General features: G+C 39.5%; 1 protein-coding gene across 1 annotated transcript; it reads left to right on the top strand.

Moving 5' to 3' along the window:
• Window positions 1–3,859: 3,859 nt before the first annotated feature.
• lg16h21orf91 (linkage group 16 C21orf91 homolog) lies at window positions 3,860–17,251 on the top strand. Its single transcript, XM_089017671.1, has 5 exons — window positions 3,860–4,025; window positions 5,139–5,284; window positions 12,058–12,567; window positions 13,714–13,776; window positions 15,482–17,251. The coding sequence occupies exons 2-5, from the start codon at window positions 5,158–5,160 to the stop codon at window positions 15,661–15,663; spliced, it is 882 nt and encodes a 293-aa protein (XP_088873797.1). The 5' UTR covers window positions 3,860–4,025; window positions 5,139–5,157; the 3' UTR covers window positions 15,664–17,251.
• The last annotated feature ends 523 nt before the right edge of the window (window positions 17,252–17,774 follow it).

A 17,774-nucleotide genomic window follows, 5' to 3' on the forward strand; every position in this document is an offset into this window, starting at 1 on the left:
CATGTTGTCTCCATAAATTTTAAATGCAGCTCTGCCATCATGCCATGTTCTGACATGTGATAATGTCATCTCTTGCTTTTCTTTTCAGTCGTCACTCCATTAAAAAATATCTATCTATCTATCTATCTGTCTGTCTGTCTGTCTGTCTGTCTGTCTGTCTGTCTGTCTGTCTTTCCGTCCGTCCGTCCGTCCGTCCATCGAGTGAGTGTAAAGTTATATAAAATATGTCTCCTAAAGGTCAATGCATTGTATAACAGTCCAATGTTCTGCCCATTATTCATATCATTGCATCCTGGACTAAAAAGGTCCTATATTGATTTTTCATATTTCAAAATAATGGGCCAATTAATCGGTCATCTGAATTTTTTTTTCTTCAAATGTCAGAATTGATATTGGGCTCAGAAAATTCCACACCGATCGGGCCCTAATTGTTAGGCGCTCAAAATATTGTTGTCACAACAATAGTTAAAGTGTTCCGTGTACTACGCCTAACACATAAAAAACAATGTGTGAATGTGAGTGTGAATAATTGTACATTCCCTGCGACTGGCTGAAAACCTCACGAGGGAGTGCCCCATTTCTCACAATAAACCAGCTGGGAAAGGCTCCAGCTCTGCCGCAACCCTAATCAGGATAGATGTGATTCTTTGCACAGTCGATTTTTCAACATAACAGATGGTTTGTTCCATGTGGGAATGTTGCCCTGAATTTGTTTTTGTTTTAAGTTGTGAATATGTTTTTGGAGCTTGTATTGTACCTATTGATGGGTCACCTTCATTTTCTACTTTCCTGTTTTCCCACTCTGGCTACTACTACCCCTCTGTCCCTGATGAACGATGGTGTCACTCTGTCTGATTGTGTACGATCCATTCAAAGCGTAAACGTGTGTGGAGCTTCATTCATGGGGCTAATGGGAGACTTCCAGTGTCATTAACCCAGGGGTGCTCACACTTTTTCAGCATACGAGCTACTTATAAAAACTACTTATAAAAACTACCAAATCAAAATAATCTACCCACGACAAAAATGCAAAACATAATTATTTTACATAATAACTACATATACATAACATAATAAATAACTATTTTTTGTAATTACCTGAGTTTACTTTGATGACTTGCACTGAATTGAATCAGCCAGGGATGCATAGTCCGGACAGTAGCTGCTGACAGCCAACCTCAAGCACATTTCCAAATGTTCATCAGTCATGGTGGAACGGTATTTGGACTTAATGATCTTCATCTAGAAAAAGGCTGACTCGCATAAATAAGTGTAGCCGAATAATGCAATCAAGGAGGTAGCACATTTCCTCATGTTGGGGTACTTTCCTGTGTGAGTAAGTTACAAAACTGTCCATGAGCCCTGGACTTCAGCAGTGAGAACACTCACAATCTCCGACGTCTTTCCACATTTGTTGGGTTAAATCCTCAGCCGTGGCTTCACAGCGCCGTGTAACTGTATGTCTTGACAGCTGCAGAGCTTTGATTGAAGATAATATCTCTGCCTTATTTTTAAAGTCTCTGAACAAGGAGTCAGCTGCTTCAACGAATGCTTCTTTTACCATCTCTCCGTCTTGGAAGGGCGTGACTCATGATGCTTCGGTGGCGGCTTTCACTTTTGAAGTATGTGAAAAATGACTGCTGTCCGGACAACTGGGATTTTAGTTCGTCCACCGTTCTCTTTCTCAGCTGGCTTTTCGGTGGGAAGTCAATGTCGTATTTTCCATGAACAGTCCGAAAATGCCGCTCCATATTTTCCCATTCCGTATGAATGGATAGCAACACATGGACGTGGGCACACGATTTACGCTGCTTTGCCACAGTGCAGAGTTGTACCACTAACCACTCACAATTTATGCTGATTGAGGAAACAGTGCCCTATGGGTTTTGAAAGCTCTGTTTTGAGGGCTGGTCCTGTCTCATGCAAACAGAACACAGCTCACTGTGCACCCCCCATTGTTTTTGGGTCAATGCCATGTACAGGTTCAACAACCATAAAGGTCAAAGGCAGGCCGAAGATGTGGTAATTTGACTGAAATTACCTAAACCGTGTTGTCACAGTTCAAAAAGGCTTGCTTACAGAAGCATTTTCAACACTGCAGCATGGTTTACTTGCCTTTGTAATTTCACACTCTATGGATGGGCAGATAGCCGAGAGACCGAAAAACTATGAAAAGCAATTCAAAAGTAAATTTACCATACTATGTCCTTTTTAAATGCTTTCTCTTCAAATAAAATACAATTGATTATATTTAACTATAAAGCAAATTTTATCAGAATGTGTCTAGGTCCAGAGGGAATTGACAATCTGTCAAAATGCTGACAGCTGTTTTCCTCCGCAATCTTTTTCCATCCTCTTCATTTATTTTAACCTCACGGAACAAGCTAAGCAAGATCTGAGACAAATAAGATAGAAGGCGTGCGACAACATGTGCACATCTCCTCCAGGCAAACACATGGACGTGGGCACACGATTTACGGCCCGCTTCCTTGTGCTTGCACAATGACAACGAAGTTGCTTTATAGTGAAGTAGGCAAAAGGTGAAGACATGATTTTCAATTAACTGACACGTGACAGGCAAATTCAAGTGTTTTTATTGTGTTGAAAAACTCAGATGTATTATATAATGTTGAGAAACAATGGAGGAGAATGGTTTCCGTTTTGAAATAAAAAAAATGTGAGGATTAAGTCCACGCACGGGTGGGAGGAGGTGCTATGATGTCACTACAAAGCAAATACCGTACCGTAGTGTGCTTGTACTGAGTCAACACATGTACCTCCTGCCAGCTAATAGAAAACTTTGCCAACAGAGCAGGGGTGTATTCATCACTTCGACACCATGGGAAGTAAATACTGTATAAGAAATGTGTACTGCAGCACATTTATACAAGAGCTTGATATTGTAATCAACACATTTTTCAGGTTGACTAATAATTTCGAAAAAAATAATACAAACAAATATTTTGAAAAAAAAATAATTAAGTGCAAACGTTTTCCCCAAAAGATATAAAATAGAGTAACTTAATCCAAACACGTTTTATGATACTCTATTCTACCTACACACTATTAAAAATACTGGTTCAAAAAGTTTTCCAATATCTGTTGAGAGTGAGCTTAGGGTGCTCCCTTGTGGTAACGGTTGCCCCGCTGGAGCATGGTTCGCTTATGCTTGGGCCAGGTCTGGGTTTTACTGCTATACAGTACTGTATGTTGATGAGAAGGTTTCTTCAGCCGTCATCTGTACAATTTTGAAAATTGTACAAAATTGTACAGATGACGGCTGAAGAAACCTACTCATCGATAGACCACTCCGGTACGACTGAGAGCTTACACAGAAGTACTGTATGTTATAAATCTCCTGAGAGAACCTTTTAGGATAGAACAGGGAAATATTAGGCAGAGAAATAGACCTTTTAACATCGTGTTTTAACAAGTCATTAAAATATTTATCAACCAATCACCGAAACTGTCCAATTATTATTATTATTATTATTATTATTATTATTATTATTATTATTATTATTATTATTGTTGTTGTTGTTGTTGTTGTTGTTGTTGTTATTATCATCATTCTCTTTTATTTTTTTGACTACAAGTTTGTTGAAACCGAAACGGATGGAATGGAAACATGTGAACTGACGACATCCGGAGGGCATACCATATTGATGGGGGGAGTATAAAAAGTAATTGTTATGAGAGACAGGCAAGTACGAAAAAATAATGCAGATCTGTGTTAATATTTCCTATTAACACATTTCTTTAATTGTTATTTATTAGTTCCCGATGTTTTTACGATTCTTGTGACGATACTGTTTTACTTTCCCACTTTGAGCAAAACTAGTGGTATATCCCGGTGGTCCACAAGAGGTTTCTGGTAAATGTTTTGAGATTTGCCGTGGCGCGTGGTTGTTATTAGATGTTCGGGTGTTTTACCGAGAGAAGAACTTCTCTGCTAAGCAACGAAAGCGGCGACCAGACCGAGGACAGTCTCTTGAAGATAAGGGGGAGTTGGCAGCACTCGCTGGGTAAGACACATTTGTGCTTGTCAATGCCGAATAACGGATCACGAAGCATACAGATGTAACCACTCCAGGGATGCTAGTTGAGCTCGTGTTACTAGCATTACTTCTTGTTTGCTAGACGTTTTTGATCAATATACGATCTGGACACACACAGCGTGCCGATCGTCTCGTTGGTACGAATCAACATCTAGCAGTTAGCGAGGAATCTAAATGGATTTTTTCGTGAAGATTATCAACGTAATCGTTTGGTTGCTAATGCGAACGCAGCGCACGTAATTGGTTTTAAAGCGACAATGTGTAGCGACCCACTAAACTGGCAATATGCACAAAGCAGTCTGTTACGAGCAGCACTAAACTTTTTTTTTAAACTTTGGATGCGAAAGTTAATGCAACTCACCGACTATCTCTTAAATAATATGTCAGCAATTTTACCTGAAATTGGTTAATTAAAATGCCGTTGTATTTTTCCTTTGTCTAATCAATTGTTTGAATTCACTCGTTTTCCATTGTACCTGAATCAATTTCATGTCATAATTATAATAACCCGGATTGTCAAGAAAATTAATGAAATGAAAATGGATGGCAAAATATATATATTTTTTATTCATGTAAAAACACATGCACATTTTATTTAAGACTAAATCGACAGTCACCAAATGATACAGGCACCAGAGCCCCCCCCCCCCCAATAACCATGGAGAACATGCCTAGCGTGGTTTTCTAATAATATTGTAACGTAAATCAATTGAAGATGTAAACACCTGGAGATTTTTTGGGGAAATAAAGTGTTTTGATTATCAATATTAATATGCTTTTAAAATATTGCGATTCAAAAAAGTATGTATTTTCACTCTCCTTAATAATTCACATTTTTGGTCCCGGGGATTTTTATTTTGAATTATAATATACTGTTAACGTGAATAGACGTTTATGTGCCCTGAAAATGGCTAATGACCTCTGCAAAGTGTACAACTTCCCTTGCCTGAAGCACTATATGGATGGGTAAAAAGTGCTACACACAGGCGCACGCACACACACAGAGACATTCAACGAAAAAACAAGAAAAAAAAATGTTTTGCTAGCATCTTACATTGAACCATTCGATTCATTTCCCAGCTGTTTTGCTGGACGTGCTATGGATGAAGAGGAGCAGTTTGTGAACATTGATCTGAACGATGACAACATCTGCAGTGTCTGCAAGCTGGAGACAGATACAGGGACCTTATCTTTCTGCCACGTCTGCTTTGATCTCAGCATTGAAGGTATAACCACTATTGTTTTTTGAATCTGCTGCTCACAAGATGGACTGATAGTCCTCAAGGACTGCTCCTTTGTTGACATGCATTGACTTTACACTTCATTAGGTCCATCTACACAGTCTACACTTATTAGAAGACCATTTCCAAACATTGTGATGTTAAGTTTTTATTAATATTGTTGATGCCCTGATGAGGTGTCCAGAAGTGGTGCAGAAATTGAATGGCTGGATAGGAAATTCACAACCAGTAACAACAACACAACTGGCGAACCATGTGACTGTCATGATGATGTGGAATTGGCTTAATGGCGGCGTGCATTTTTGTAATTGTTGCTGCAGACCGAATGCTGTGGCCAACAGTCACTGGATTGTCACACATTGCGCAAGGTTCAGCAGCAAAGGCTAGAAAGCAAAGCGTGGAGAGTCTCTGCAATCTATTGACCATTGCTAAGAGACCCTCAAAAATCTTCACTGCCAACTTCATTGCCCTTTTTTCTTTCTTTGCGGCAGCAGTCTCCTTGTTTTAGTTCATTAAAAGAAACTACACAATACTGCATGCGGACTGAAAATGTGATAAGCCAACGGTGTGTTTATCGACCTCCAGTGCTGAATTGCTCAGTGAGCGTAGAAGAGTCGCAAACTGTAATTTTGTAAGTGATTTTCCACTTCGCTTGTGTCTGGCATCATTGCACATCGTGCAGTCGGCCTTGTAGTTAATCCTTCTACTGCTCGGATTACCAATATGGTACCCACAGGCACCAGGTACCGCAAGGACACATGAGTAGCCTGTGTTGCTATTCCAATATTAGCTAACCATTGATATCATTGTGATTTTCTCAGGCTATTTTGAATCATTTGAAAATGTGAACAATGGCAGAGATTTATGGAAATTAAACTTAACATTTGGTATTCATCTTTTTCCTACCTTTGTGAGAAACGGTTAACGATATCAGTGCTTTCACAGACGTTAATATCATTCATATGAATCATAATGTAACATTCAGTTATAGGTAATTTAAGCAAATGTGTTATTAAAAATGTTAGCCTGTCGTGCTGTCACTAGCCTAAAAACAGGTGCACTGTGATTGGTTGTTACCAGGGCACTTCGGCCCTTTTTTCAACAGCAGGTGACAAAACAAGCAAACAAAAAAAATCCTTCTTTAATATTTTGAGGAATAAAAATGAGACTGTGCAATGATATTTCTTCGTCTGTGTAAGCTCTCAGTCGTACAGGAGTGGTCCATCGATGAAAAGGTTTCTTCAGCCGTCATCTGTACTTCTTTGAAGGTGTCGGACGTTTCGCTTCTTATCCAAGAATCTTCGTCAGCAAACTAAAGTCTTACTGGTAGTTTAGGCCCTATATATATTTCCCTACTGTCCAGACATGACGGTGCCGGACTCTGCTATGATAGGTCCCTGCTCTCAGGTTGGGGGGAGCAGAGGACTACTGCAGAACTCTGATTGTTCCTATTGTTCTGACTAACGACTGGCCTGATTGCCCCACTTCCACCGGTATCACCTCATCAGTATTACTAATCCTATTTTGCCGAAGCAGGCTGTTGTACGAATGTTCCAAATTGAACGTCACCCCACCAAACCGGTTTAATGAAGGATTTAGCTGTTTTATGAAAATCGCTTCTTTTCCTCCCCTTTCAAACCAGCTATGTTCTTTCGCTAATATTTTAACGTCATTGTCGTCAAATGAGTGGTTGCTAGCTTTTAGGTGCATATGTACTGCCGATTGAGGCCCACTAGTATTATCCCTGCGATGTTGATAGTCTTTTTTTGAGAATTTGTTTAGTCTCCCCAATGCACTTTAGTTTGCTGACGAAGTTTCTTGGATAAGAACCGAAACGTCCGAAACCTTCAAAGAAGTACAGATGACGGCTGAAGAAACCTTATCATCAATGATATTTCTTCCAACACAGCGGGCCTTGTCATCATTGAAACTTTCTTTTCCATGTGTCATTCTCTTGAACAATACAGTACATATTGAACAAAACCAAGGCTTTTGCAGGCAATGCAAAAGGGGCTTGAGTTCCAATACCTCAGTGTATAAACAAATATTAGAAATCTATTCACACTTCACTTTAGTAATTGTGATGCTGTTTTGAATTGGCCAACAAGCTGCCATGACTGACGACCGGTCCATTTTTGTTTTACCTAAGTATGTAATCAAAGGTATAATTTCCGCCCCCATCCTCTCCTCCCAACATGCGCCTCTGAAATTTGCTTGAAATGTTGAGACTTGTCGGCATGCACATGTTGTGCCTTAACTTGCACTGATACATTGCGACAGAAAGATCCCAAAATGACCTGGCCATTTTTATGAGACAGAATTTCTACTTTGCTCCCTTTGATCGTCAATATTTGTATGGACTCTCCGCCGAGAAAAAAAAAAAAAAAAAATCATGTGATTTCTATTTATGTGCAACATTCAGGAAGTACAGCCATTGTTGGGAGTTCCGAGTAGGAAACTGCTTTGGCCTCTTTCTCTCTTTTCTTTTGAAATAACAGCATCCAGTAATTGTGATGATTTGCAATCCACTTGAATGTCTTTTCTTCAAGAGGAATTTCTGTCTGAGACACCTTGTTTTATTCCACTGCACCATGTGAGCTGTGGTCGGTACATGATTGCATAGCCTAAACCACAACACCCGAGCTGAGAACAAGGAAGCTGCTGTGGTCTCAGAAAAGAATAAACACAAAACATGATGGCGAGTGGAACCCAGAATGAGTGTAGTGGTAACTTTATTCATGTAATATACAAATAATATGGGCAATATTGAGTTGTAATTGGGACTTGTTTTTTGTCAGTCCTATGACAAAACATGTTATGAGTCACATGATTCAGCGAAATCAATATTCAAATGGACTCAAGCCAACTTTGAGTGAAGAGGTGGAGCCAAATTAAAAGTGCACAATGTTTCAGTTTTGGTTATTTGTTGTGGATTACAAGAAAGACGCCCTTTACATCCATTTTTATCGTTTACAAAAACTGTCAATATCCCCCTCAATGGACAACCAGGCTCGAGCCTCCAGGTTCAGCTAACCACAGCTTCTTCCCATTGCAGATTACATAAACGTATTTCTGCCAAGGCCTGCTAATGTTACCAGCTGGGCCTGTGTTGTCAGAATGATGCATGTGACTCTCATTTTCCGCACTACCTTGGCTATTGCGGCATGCTCCTTCCAAAGGCCAATTGTTTGGCAGTGAACTCTTCTCCCTGCAGTTCATTCTGCTGCTAGATGTTTCCAGTTGGATTTTTTTAATTCTTAAATGCTCCAGAATATGCATTTAGGATTTATCATGCCTTCCAAAATAACAAGTAGACAACAGTAAATATCAGATGATACTTCACAAAGTTTGGAGACAATCATAACCTAATAATACCCTTTTGTTGGATTTCACTTTAAGTTATTATTAATGCATTCACTGCCATTCCTACATTTATTCAAGATTAAAATGCATGATGTTCCCGAATTTTGGGGGTGCCGATCAAGTGCTGGTCAGACCTCTGGCAATGTTTCCACACGGGGGCCGCATGTGCCGTTTGTCCGTCTTAGCACTTGGTTACAGTTTCAGCTGTTGTTAAAGCGCTACATAAATCGATATGTATGCATTGTATTTTGTACAGCCACCCCCATTTCAAGCTCAGATAACTCCAGACCCATGTAACTTAAGAATAAACTATTTTTTTCTGATCAAAGAAGAGAGTCTAAGGTTTCTAACGCTGTATTGAATCTTGATGTAGTCCTAAAACTCAATATTCTGTGGGTACTGCAATTTGAGTGAAAATGACAAAAACCCTGGCACTGGAGTGGACACGTTTTTTCACGTCTGGCAGTGAATGAGTTAAGTGAGCTAGTTACTCCTAGTTAATGTGCACATAAACAGGGCGGCCCATTGGTCGACAAGTTAGTGTGTTGGCCTTGCAGTGCAGAGGTGCAGAGTTGGATACTGGCTATGGCCTTCCTGTGTGGTGTTTGCACGTTCGCCCAGTGCCTACGTGGGTTTTCTTGAGGTACTCCAGTTTCCTCCCACATTCCAAATGTAAATGGTTGTTGGTGACGTGCGATAGGCGAGCAACTAGTTGGGGGTGTCCCCAGCCTACTGCCCAAAAACAGCTCAGATAGGCTACAGCGCGCCCTGTGACCCCGATGTGGCTAAACCGACCAGAAAATGGATGGAAAGTTTTGACTGAACACATAGTATCGTGATCAGATCATTATCCAGAGACCTGGCAAAAATATTGAGCTATCAAATATTAGCAATGTCACACAGCCCTTTATAAATATGTACCGTACATGCTTGTGAGTTCCTTACTGCTGCTCACTTGAGATCAATAGTGTCTATTTAGGCCACACAGCTGCTGACTAAACATTCTTGCACGTGTTGCCAGACAGCTCCTTTCATCACCTCAGCATCAATGACCTCTATTCCACATGCCTTCAAAAGTAAAGTTCATAAGTAGAGTTGGCAACCACACAAGAGAACAAATAAACTGTCAGTGATCTCTTTTTATATGTAGAAGTAAATGTACTTTGTGACATTTGTGCCTAATGTCTCCCTTTGACAACTGAACACTATACATACCCCTCTGATGAATACTCTGTGTACACGACCGTAAAAGACGTGAAGTGCTAAGCTGCTTAGTTGAAGTGAGCTCTTCGGTTGTTGCGGCGCTACGTCTGTGTGTGGGCCGACCCCACTTAGAAATGGATGGTTTGTGCATATTAGAGACTAAGTATGCTTTAATAGTGATGGCAGTCAATACGTCGTATTTGTAGTCGCTAACATTTGAAAGGCAGAATACCCGTTTACGCACTCGTGGCTCTTCTATGCGACATTTTCATCAAACTAATCTATACAAAGCTAAAAATAGATAGATGTAGACCTGTGGTTCTTAACAGACTAGACTGACGGGTGGTCCTCTGGGGTGGATCTAGTCTAGTCTGCAGTTAGTGGGCACACTCATTGAAAGAAGGGTTCGATGAATGAGCATATGAAACTGGTGGGGTTCGGTGCCTCTAACAACATTAACCACTGATGTAGACTTGTGTAATGGTTCTCATCCATATATACAGTTTTTAAAGTTGCTCTTATTTACACTTTGCTAAAATGTTCAAGTGGCCAATGATTGAAATAGTTTGTTAATAATTGTTATGAGGAAGATAGAGGAAAAAAAGACACACTGAAGTCTTCAGCAAAGAGGGCAGAATGTTGCAGGAATCTCATTTTTTACTTGCTTTCTTTATGGTATCAACAACTTAACCACTATAAAAAATTGTATTTGCATCGAGATGGCACTCTCCTATCACGGCTGCAATCTAAAGGCGGCGCTTGGTAAACCCGTATGCCCTAAGCCGCTTTACAGAGAGATTTTGATGGGTCAACCTGACTGACAGTTTTAGTATCCATTCATGTTGGTGAATATTTATTTCTGATAGTTTATGGATGTCAGGTTTGTTTTTAGAACTGGCACAATGCAGGAAACATATGGTTTAATAAATGAATGAACATCAAATAGTTTTCATGTGAGAGACCCTCGAACAGTGTATGGTGAATTTCGTGAATTTGACAGGCCCACCAATCTCTACACTGACACCCTTGAAGGTCTTCCGACAAAGCAGACGAGTGAAAAGCATCATGGATAATAGAAAAGACAAGAAAGAGTAGTGGAGAACAAGAGAGAAAAAGTTAGTAACTATATGGCCATTGGAAATACTTTTTCTTGTAATGTTTTATTGCGCTGAATGGCTGAATTATCCAGGCAGTATCCACACACTTGGGCTTTTTGACCTCTAAAGAAAGTGTTTCCTGTGGAAAAACCTTCAAGCTCGCTTAATTGCCTGTCAGTCCATTTCACGCCACAGTCACGGCTTGACCTTGCGCTTAAAGATTTATCATCATAAATATTCAACAAGGCGACCCAGTGGTCATGTGGTTAGTGCGTCAACTTCACAGTGCATAGGTCTTGGTTTCATTCCCCTCTCTGACTTCTCTGTGTGGAGTTTGCATATTTTCCCTTGGCCTGTGTGGGTTTTCTCTGGGTACTTCAGTTTCCTTCCACGTTGCAAAAAAATGCATTGGTGGGTCAATGGAACACTCAAAATTGTCTCTAGGTGTGAGTGTGAACATGGATGATTGTTGGTCTCTGTGTGCCCTGCGATTGGCTGGCAACCGGTTGAACATCCTCTGCCAACTGCCAGAAGAAAACTAGGATAGGCTCAAGTACCTTGTCAGCCTTTGTGAGGATAAAGCGGATCTTTATACGAATGAATGCATTGAAATATTCAACGTGTTCAATGTTGCTCACTGGCATTTTTTGGGCCAATCAGAAACCCAAGCACTCAAGTCACAGACAGGTTAACAAGCAGCTAGCTACTAACAACAGCCAACTCTAAATTCTTGTCGTTCGCTAACTTCCAACTCACTCACCAGGCTTGGCACACATAATCAAAGTTAGACCGTCGATGAGAAGGTTTCTTCAGCTGTCATCTGTACTTTTTTTTGAAGGTGTCGGACGTTTCGCCTCCTATCCAAGAGGCGTCGTCAGCGAAGTAAAGTCTTACTGGTCGTATCGGCCCTATTTATATATCCCTAATGTCCAGACATGGCGGACATTAGTATAAAAAAAAGTACAGATGACGGCTGAAGAAACCTTCTCATCGATGGACCACTCCTGTACGACTGACAGCTTACACAGACAAATCAAAGTTAGAGACACTTTGTTTGTATGTGCTTTTATTTAGTTCTCGTTTGTGTGTTTACAGGTGTTTCCGCTTCCACTCTGTTACATTCAAAGTCTCTGCGTGGCCACAGAGACTGTTTTGATAAGTGCCACCTCATCGCTAACCAGAAGCTGTCACGCTCCAGGATCTCCCGAAGTGCCTACGAGGGCATGAAACTGGCCCTCAGCCAAAAACTGAATCGTATCATCCAATATGCGCAGAACAAAGACAATGCCCCGTCCAACAATGGCCTCGGCAGACGGGGGTCCAGGCTTCTCTGTTACAGCCAGCCGGGTGACCATAAACTGCTGCCGCAGTCAGAAACCCAGGTACCCCGCTACGCCCCCTGCTGGGAACCAATAGAAGCACCCCGGCTGCCTGACTACAGCATGGGGACGTTGGAGTGTCACCACACCCAGGGACTGAGGATGTGGCAGAACTCGCAGGGGAACGTATGGTCCAGCGATGCCAGGAAATCTCTTCACATCCGGAATTCACCGTCAGTGGGAGGGCAGACTGAGCACAAACATCAAGACCACAGCAGAGATGAATGTGAGCCAGTGTGGAATTTACCTTTAGTGTATAAACCCCACACATAGTTTCACTTTTATTTTTCGAGCTGAATGTGTCAAGAAAACCCGCTCAACACTTAAATGGAATTTTCAGGTGTTACAAATTAACTCACTCACTGACAGACATTCAAACAGCTTCTTCCTTCTCACCCTTCAATAGATGTCCAAATAATTCATATTTCATTACTTACTGTGGAAAAATACATATAATAATAATAATAATAATAATAAAATACCTGCTGCAATGCAATTTTTAGAACACTATTTAGAACATTATAGATTTTTCCATGTTTAAAAGCATGGATTATAGGCCTAGCCTCCTGGCAGCTGTACATGGAACAGAAATGAATATATTTTTGCTTCCGGTTCAGTTTAGTGCGTATTATCTTATTATTCTTTTTAAGTCATTCACTGCCAGACAATGTGCAAATGTGTCTACTCCAGGGCCAGGGTTTTTGTCATTTTCACTCAAATTGCAGGACCCACAGAATATTGAGGTTTAAGACATAATAATAATAATAATAAAAAAAATAATAATAATAATTGGTCACTTTCAGTGATTGAATAATAATAATAACAACAACAATAATAATAATAAATTTCATTTATAATCACATTGCAAATCTCTCAAGGACACTTTGCCACACGCGCCAGCGTTCACTCAACCTGGAAGTAACATTAAGTAACATTAAGTAAACAAAAAACAACATTCGATGCAGCGTAAGAAACTTTAGACTCTTCTTTCATCAAAAAAGAAGTTAATTCTAAGTTTTGTGGCTTTGGAATTATCTGAGCTTGAAATGGGGGCAGCTGTAGAAAATACAATACATACATATTGATTTGTATGGCGCATTAACAACAGCTGGAGCTGTCACAAAGCGCTAACATAGACAACAGGCAAATGCTGCCCCCTCGTGAAAGTGAAAAAACATTACCAGAGGTTTGACCACCGCTTTATCGGCACACCCCCGCAAGAAATTCACGATTAATTTTAATTTGTAACGGATTCTTTTATTACAGACGGTGGCGTTATTGGTTGTTTAATTACCTGACATGTTTTTCGGCGTGTACTTCCGCCTTCACAGCTGTATTTCTCACAATCTAACCCCAGCTGTTTTTCTTTCAGTGACTCAAATGTGTGTGGATGAGCTCCATCTCTTGAACACCCAGCTTCTCATTAAGATCCAAAGTAAGTGGCATGAATGAGACAATAGGAATTTTTCCCCCCTTCGCTTGAAGAAATGCATTCAGTCAAGGTTGCAGGATTGTATTCAGCCAGAGGCACTGCAGGGCTTTGAGAGCAGTTCCAACTGGAGGCGGCAATCTAGGATTATGCTATGAATAAATAAACACTATAACATTTTTGTGTTAAATGGCTTTCATCTTTTCCACAAAGGAAACTGTATCATCTGGCGATTGTTATTTATTGGAAATGAGCATAAAATAAATCTACGCTTCTGTTCATGGACTTCAGATGCATTTTACCTCGGAGCTATTTCTGGTTTGTGCAACACATTTGTTGTGCAAGGTCATTGTTGAATAAAAAGAAAGCGAAACGTCCTCATGTCAATGGATGCCCTTGGCAAGGTTGAAAAAAATGACATTCCATGAAATAGAGCACCATGCAAAGAACATCTGTCAAATTTTGCGGCGCTTTAGATGTCGGTCGTGCCGCTCTTTGTTTAATTACTGTTACTTTTTCAAACGTAACACAGATGGGGATATAAACAACCTCCACCCTCCTCCAAAATATATTTATTTTCCTTTCTAAAATTAAAAACTGGTGTCCTCCATGCTCAGAAATTGAACTATTATCTGCCTTCTTGTTCCTACTGACTGCTGTCAGAATATTGCATAGACAGACGCGATAACCTGGACTCGCCCATTTTTAATATGCTTATTTTTATTTTGTCATAATTTTCTCATATACGTTTAGTTCTACGTCTCCTTTTCACGATTTGGCTGTTATAAATTGAGAATTTTTCCATTGTGAGATGAATAAAAGTGTTCTTATCAGAAATTGGTTAGAAGTAATAAAAATGCATTTCAAGCTCCAGAATTTACGCTAAATCTAGAGTTTTAAAATCTTCTATCAAAATGGTGTATAAACAGCCTCCTCGATTTACAACTGTTCTGATCCAAGGTTATGAAAGTCACAAGGAATGAGCTTTCGCGATGACTTTCGGATGTTGTCATATAGCATAAAATATCCAGCTTTCTACTTGCTTATTCATTGTTTTATATCTACAAGTTATATTTTTTTACTTTACTACTGTAGTAGCATATTTAGCTTTTGTAATATGTAAAAAAAAAAATCCAGGTTCCAATGTATTTTCCACACTATTGGATTGGATTGGATTGGATTGGATATGCCTTTATTAGTCTCACAGTGGAGAAATTTACATTTCACAGCAGCAAAGTGATGAAAGGAATTAAAGTAGAAAAACGAAATACATGAGCTGCTGGAAAGGCAGCCACTCTCGCGGCGCCGTCTTGAAGTCAAAAGAACAAAAAAAAAAAAAACTAAAGCACTATCATGTGCTTTGGTGCACCTTCAACAAATGGCCGAACTTAAAAAAACAAGGACGCACCGCATTATAAGGCACGTAAAATAGCAGCTACAATAGTGGCTGTGATTGTTTTATGCATCCACGAGATGGAGCTATGCTAAAGGGAATACAATACAATACAGCTTTATTTATGTGGAACTTTTAAAACTATTGCAGCTGTAACGAAGCACGTTCCCTTAACATTTAAATATCAGAATATTGATCCATATATACATCGCATTGGCTAGGGGGCACTGTTTTGGCAATTTAGCATGTGACCTGTCTAGTCTCTGCTTAAAGTAGCTGGTGTCAAGTTTTAAGATTACCGTGCGTCTTGTTCCACAGAGGTCTTTGACGAGCTCACCGCTGCTGTGCAGGAGAAAGATTCTTTGGCGTCTGAGCTGCACGTGCGTCATGTAGCTATCGAGCAACTCTTCAAGAACTGCGCCAAGCTGCCTTGGCTGCAAATTAGTCGGGCTGGCGTAAAGACCGGCAGCGGGAATGGTGTCGGAGGCCCTGTGGAGTGACTGACGTGCATGTGTGTGTTTTGGGACTATTATATGTTTGCAGCAATAACACTGACAACGAAATGCCCTCAGCGTGATGGTGTGGGAATAGCACTGAGCTCAGTATTAAGGGCTTGCTTGGTGACAAAACGGCTGAGTTTTACTCAAACCGGTCAAAGTTCAAATCTTTTTTATTTTTGGTTCATTTTGTGCGGGTATATTTTGCCCATTTTCTTTTTAATAGAATATTTTTTTTAATATTTCTGATCACTTTCAGCATTTTAAAACCTGGCTTGCTTGAATTTATGTTATATTATGCAACAATAGCTTCCATTGTGTTGCAGTTAAAAAAAATTTTTATCTGCATTTCAACTGATTTTTATTTTCTTTTACATACAGCTGAATCTGTACAAAGACAGATCACTGAACATGTGACGGTTGCTCAATGTCAACAAAGGACTTTAGTCCAATAACACGAGATAAATCAAACGCTGAAAAGCTCACAGGATAAAACCAGAAAGAGGAACTCATGGACAAAGTTTTTTTTTAATAATTTATCTGTACACAGCTTATATGCATGTTGGGTATTACTTCCAAAAATGAAAAAAGAAGCAAAGAAAACCTGTTTTCATTACATTATTCAACCCCTGAATAAATATTGCTGTAGTAGAGATACATGAAAAAATGTTCAGGATATATTTAATCGTCAAACCAAAGTCCGTTTTAGTTCTGTGTTTCTCCTATGAACTACAAACACCATGAATCAATATCGTAACACCAAACTAGTTCAATTGTGCTTTGTTGTTCCAATTCTTCAGTGTTACTTTTTTACCAAATTTGCTCTCGGTAATGATGTATTTTCTTTAGTTAGATGACTGTGCTAGACGTATATTATTTGTAATACTCAACATACTTTTGGTTAGTTCATGAAATCAGAAGTCTATGCAATTGAGAGACAGGTCATTTAGAAGCCAAATCCAAACAACTACTTGTCTTGACAAAGCTCCTTCGGCTGCAGAATAAAGATTTGTGTTGAGAAAGAGTTGAAACTTTCATTCTCTCTTTGTAAGAGAGTCAATTTATTTGACCCTTTTTGGGGTTGATCTCCATTTGAGACATATGCTACATATTTGTTAGTGGGTTTTAGGAAACATTTCTGTTTTTGTGGAGTTTTAATGTTATGAATATGGATGCTGTGTATTTTTGTACTGTGAAGAAAAAAAGACTGCTCATCTATGCCTTTGTTCAGCAGAATTTCTCAACTGGAGACTCAAAGCCACTTGTTTTGTGCGAGCTTTTACTTTCTATTTATTTTGTGAGTGTACACGTGTGCATGTGCCATAGTGGAGCTTAAACGGCTTGTGTGATGTATGCTTTTTGTTCCCAGTTTCAATAAAATGAGTTTTTTTTTCTTTTGCTACAGTGGTTGTTTTAAATTATATTACATTAGTGCGTTGGCGAGGTGAGTTTCAACTGATGCACATGTGTTAACATCAGGGTCTTTTTTATGATCTTATGTATTACTGATCAAATTGTATACCCACGTTGCAATCTTTCATCACATCGGATCATCAAAAATGTCTGAATAAACATTGCCCATATCTTCATCGAAAAATCATTGTTCACTGAACTTGTTTGATTTTGAGTTGGTTAATGAAGTGATTGAATGGCACCATTTTTCCCCAAGCTGAATTCTAAGTTTTGTAATATCTCCCTCATGAGTTCCCATATTTACCCCCCCCCCCCCTGTTAACCAACAGTAGGGCGGAACAGCTTGCTGGACATATTGAGGAATGGGCAGATAAGAGTCACTCACTTGATCAATGTGACTTTTAATGGGTGTGAATTGAAGAGGCAATTGTGTTTTGGAAGCAGAATAAGGTCATTATACAATTGTTATTTTAAATAATATTCTTCTGATGGAAGCCATAAATACGAGATAAATAATTTGGATTTTCCTTTATGAGTCTCGCAGTGGAGAAATTTACATTTCACAGCAGCAAAGTTATGAAAGGAATGAAAGTAGAAAAACAAAATGTGATTTATTTAAATCACGACGGCTATGTTCAGCCCAATGCAACTAAACAGTATATGTTTATGGCTTTATATGAACATGTTAGGTAGGATTGTTT

The sequence above is a fragment of the Hippocampus bargibanti genome, linkage group LG16, assembly GCF_051943395.1.
Source record: "Hippocampus bargibanti isolate YZ-2025 linkage group LG16, ASM5194339v1, whole genome shotgun sequence".
NCBI classification, from domain to species: Eukaryota; Metazoa; Chordata; class Actinopteri; order Syngnathiformes; family Syngnathidae; genus Hippocampus; species Hippocampus bargibanti.

What these genes read in the sequence shown, in the direction of transcription:
- lg16h21orf91 (XM_089017671.1), top strand. Translation starts at nt 5,158, where the DNA reads ATGGATGAAGAGGAGCAGTTTGTGAACATTGATCTGAACGATGACAAC. An exon ending in CTTTGATCTCAGCATTGAAG is followed by an intron (nt 5,285 to 12,057) that starts GTATAACCACTA and finishes GTGTGTTTACAG; the next exon opens with GTGTTTCCGCTTCCACTCTG. An exon ending in AGACCACAGCAGAGATGAAT is followed by an intron (nt 12,568 to 13,713) that starts GTGAGCCAGTGT and finishes TTTTTCTTTCAG; the next exon opens with TGACTCAAATGTGTGTGGAT.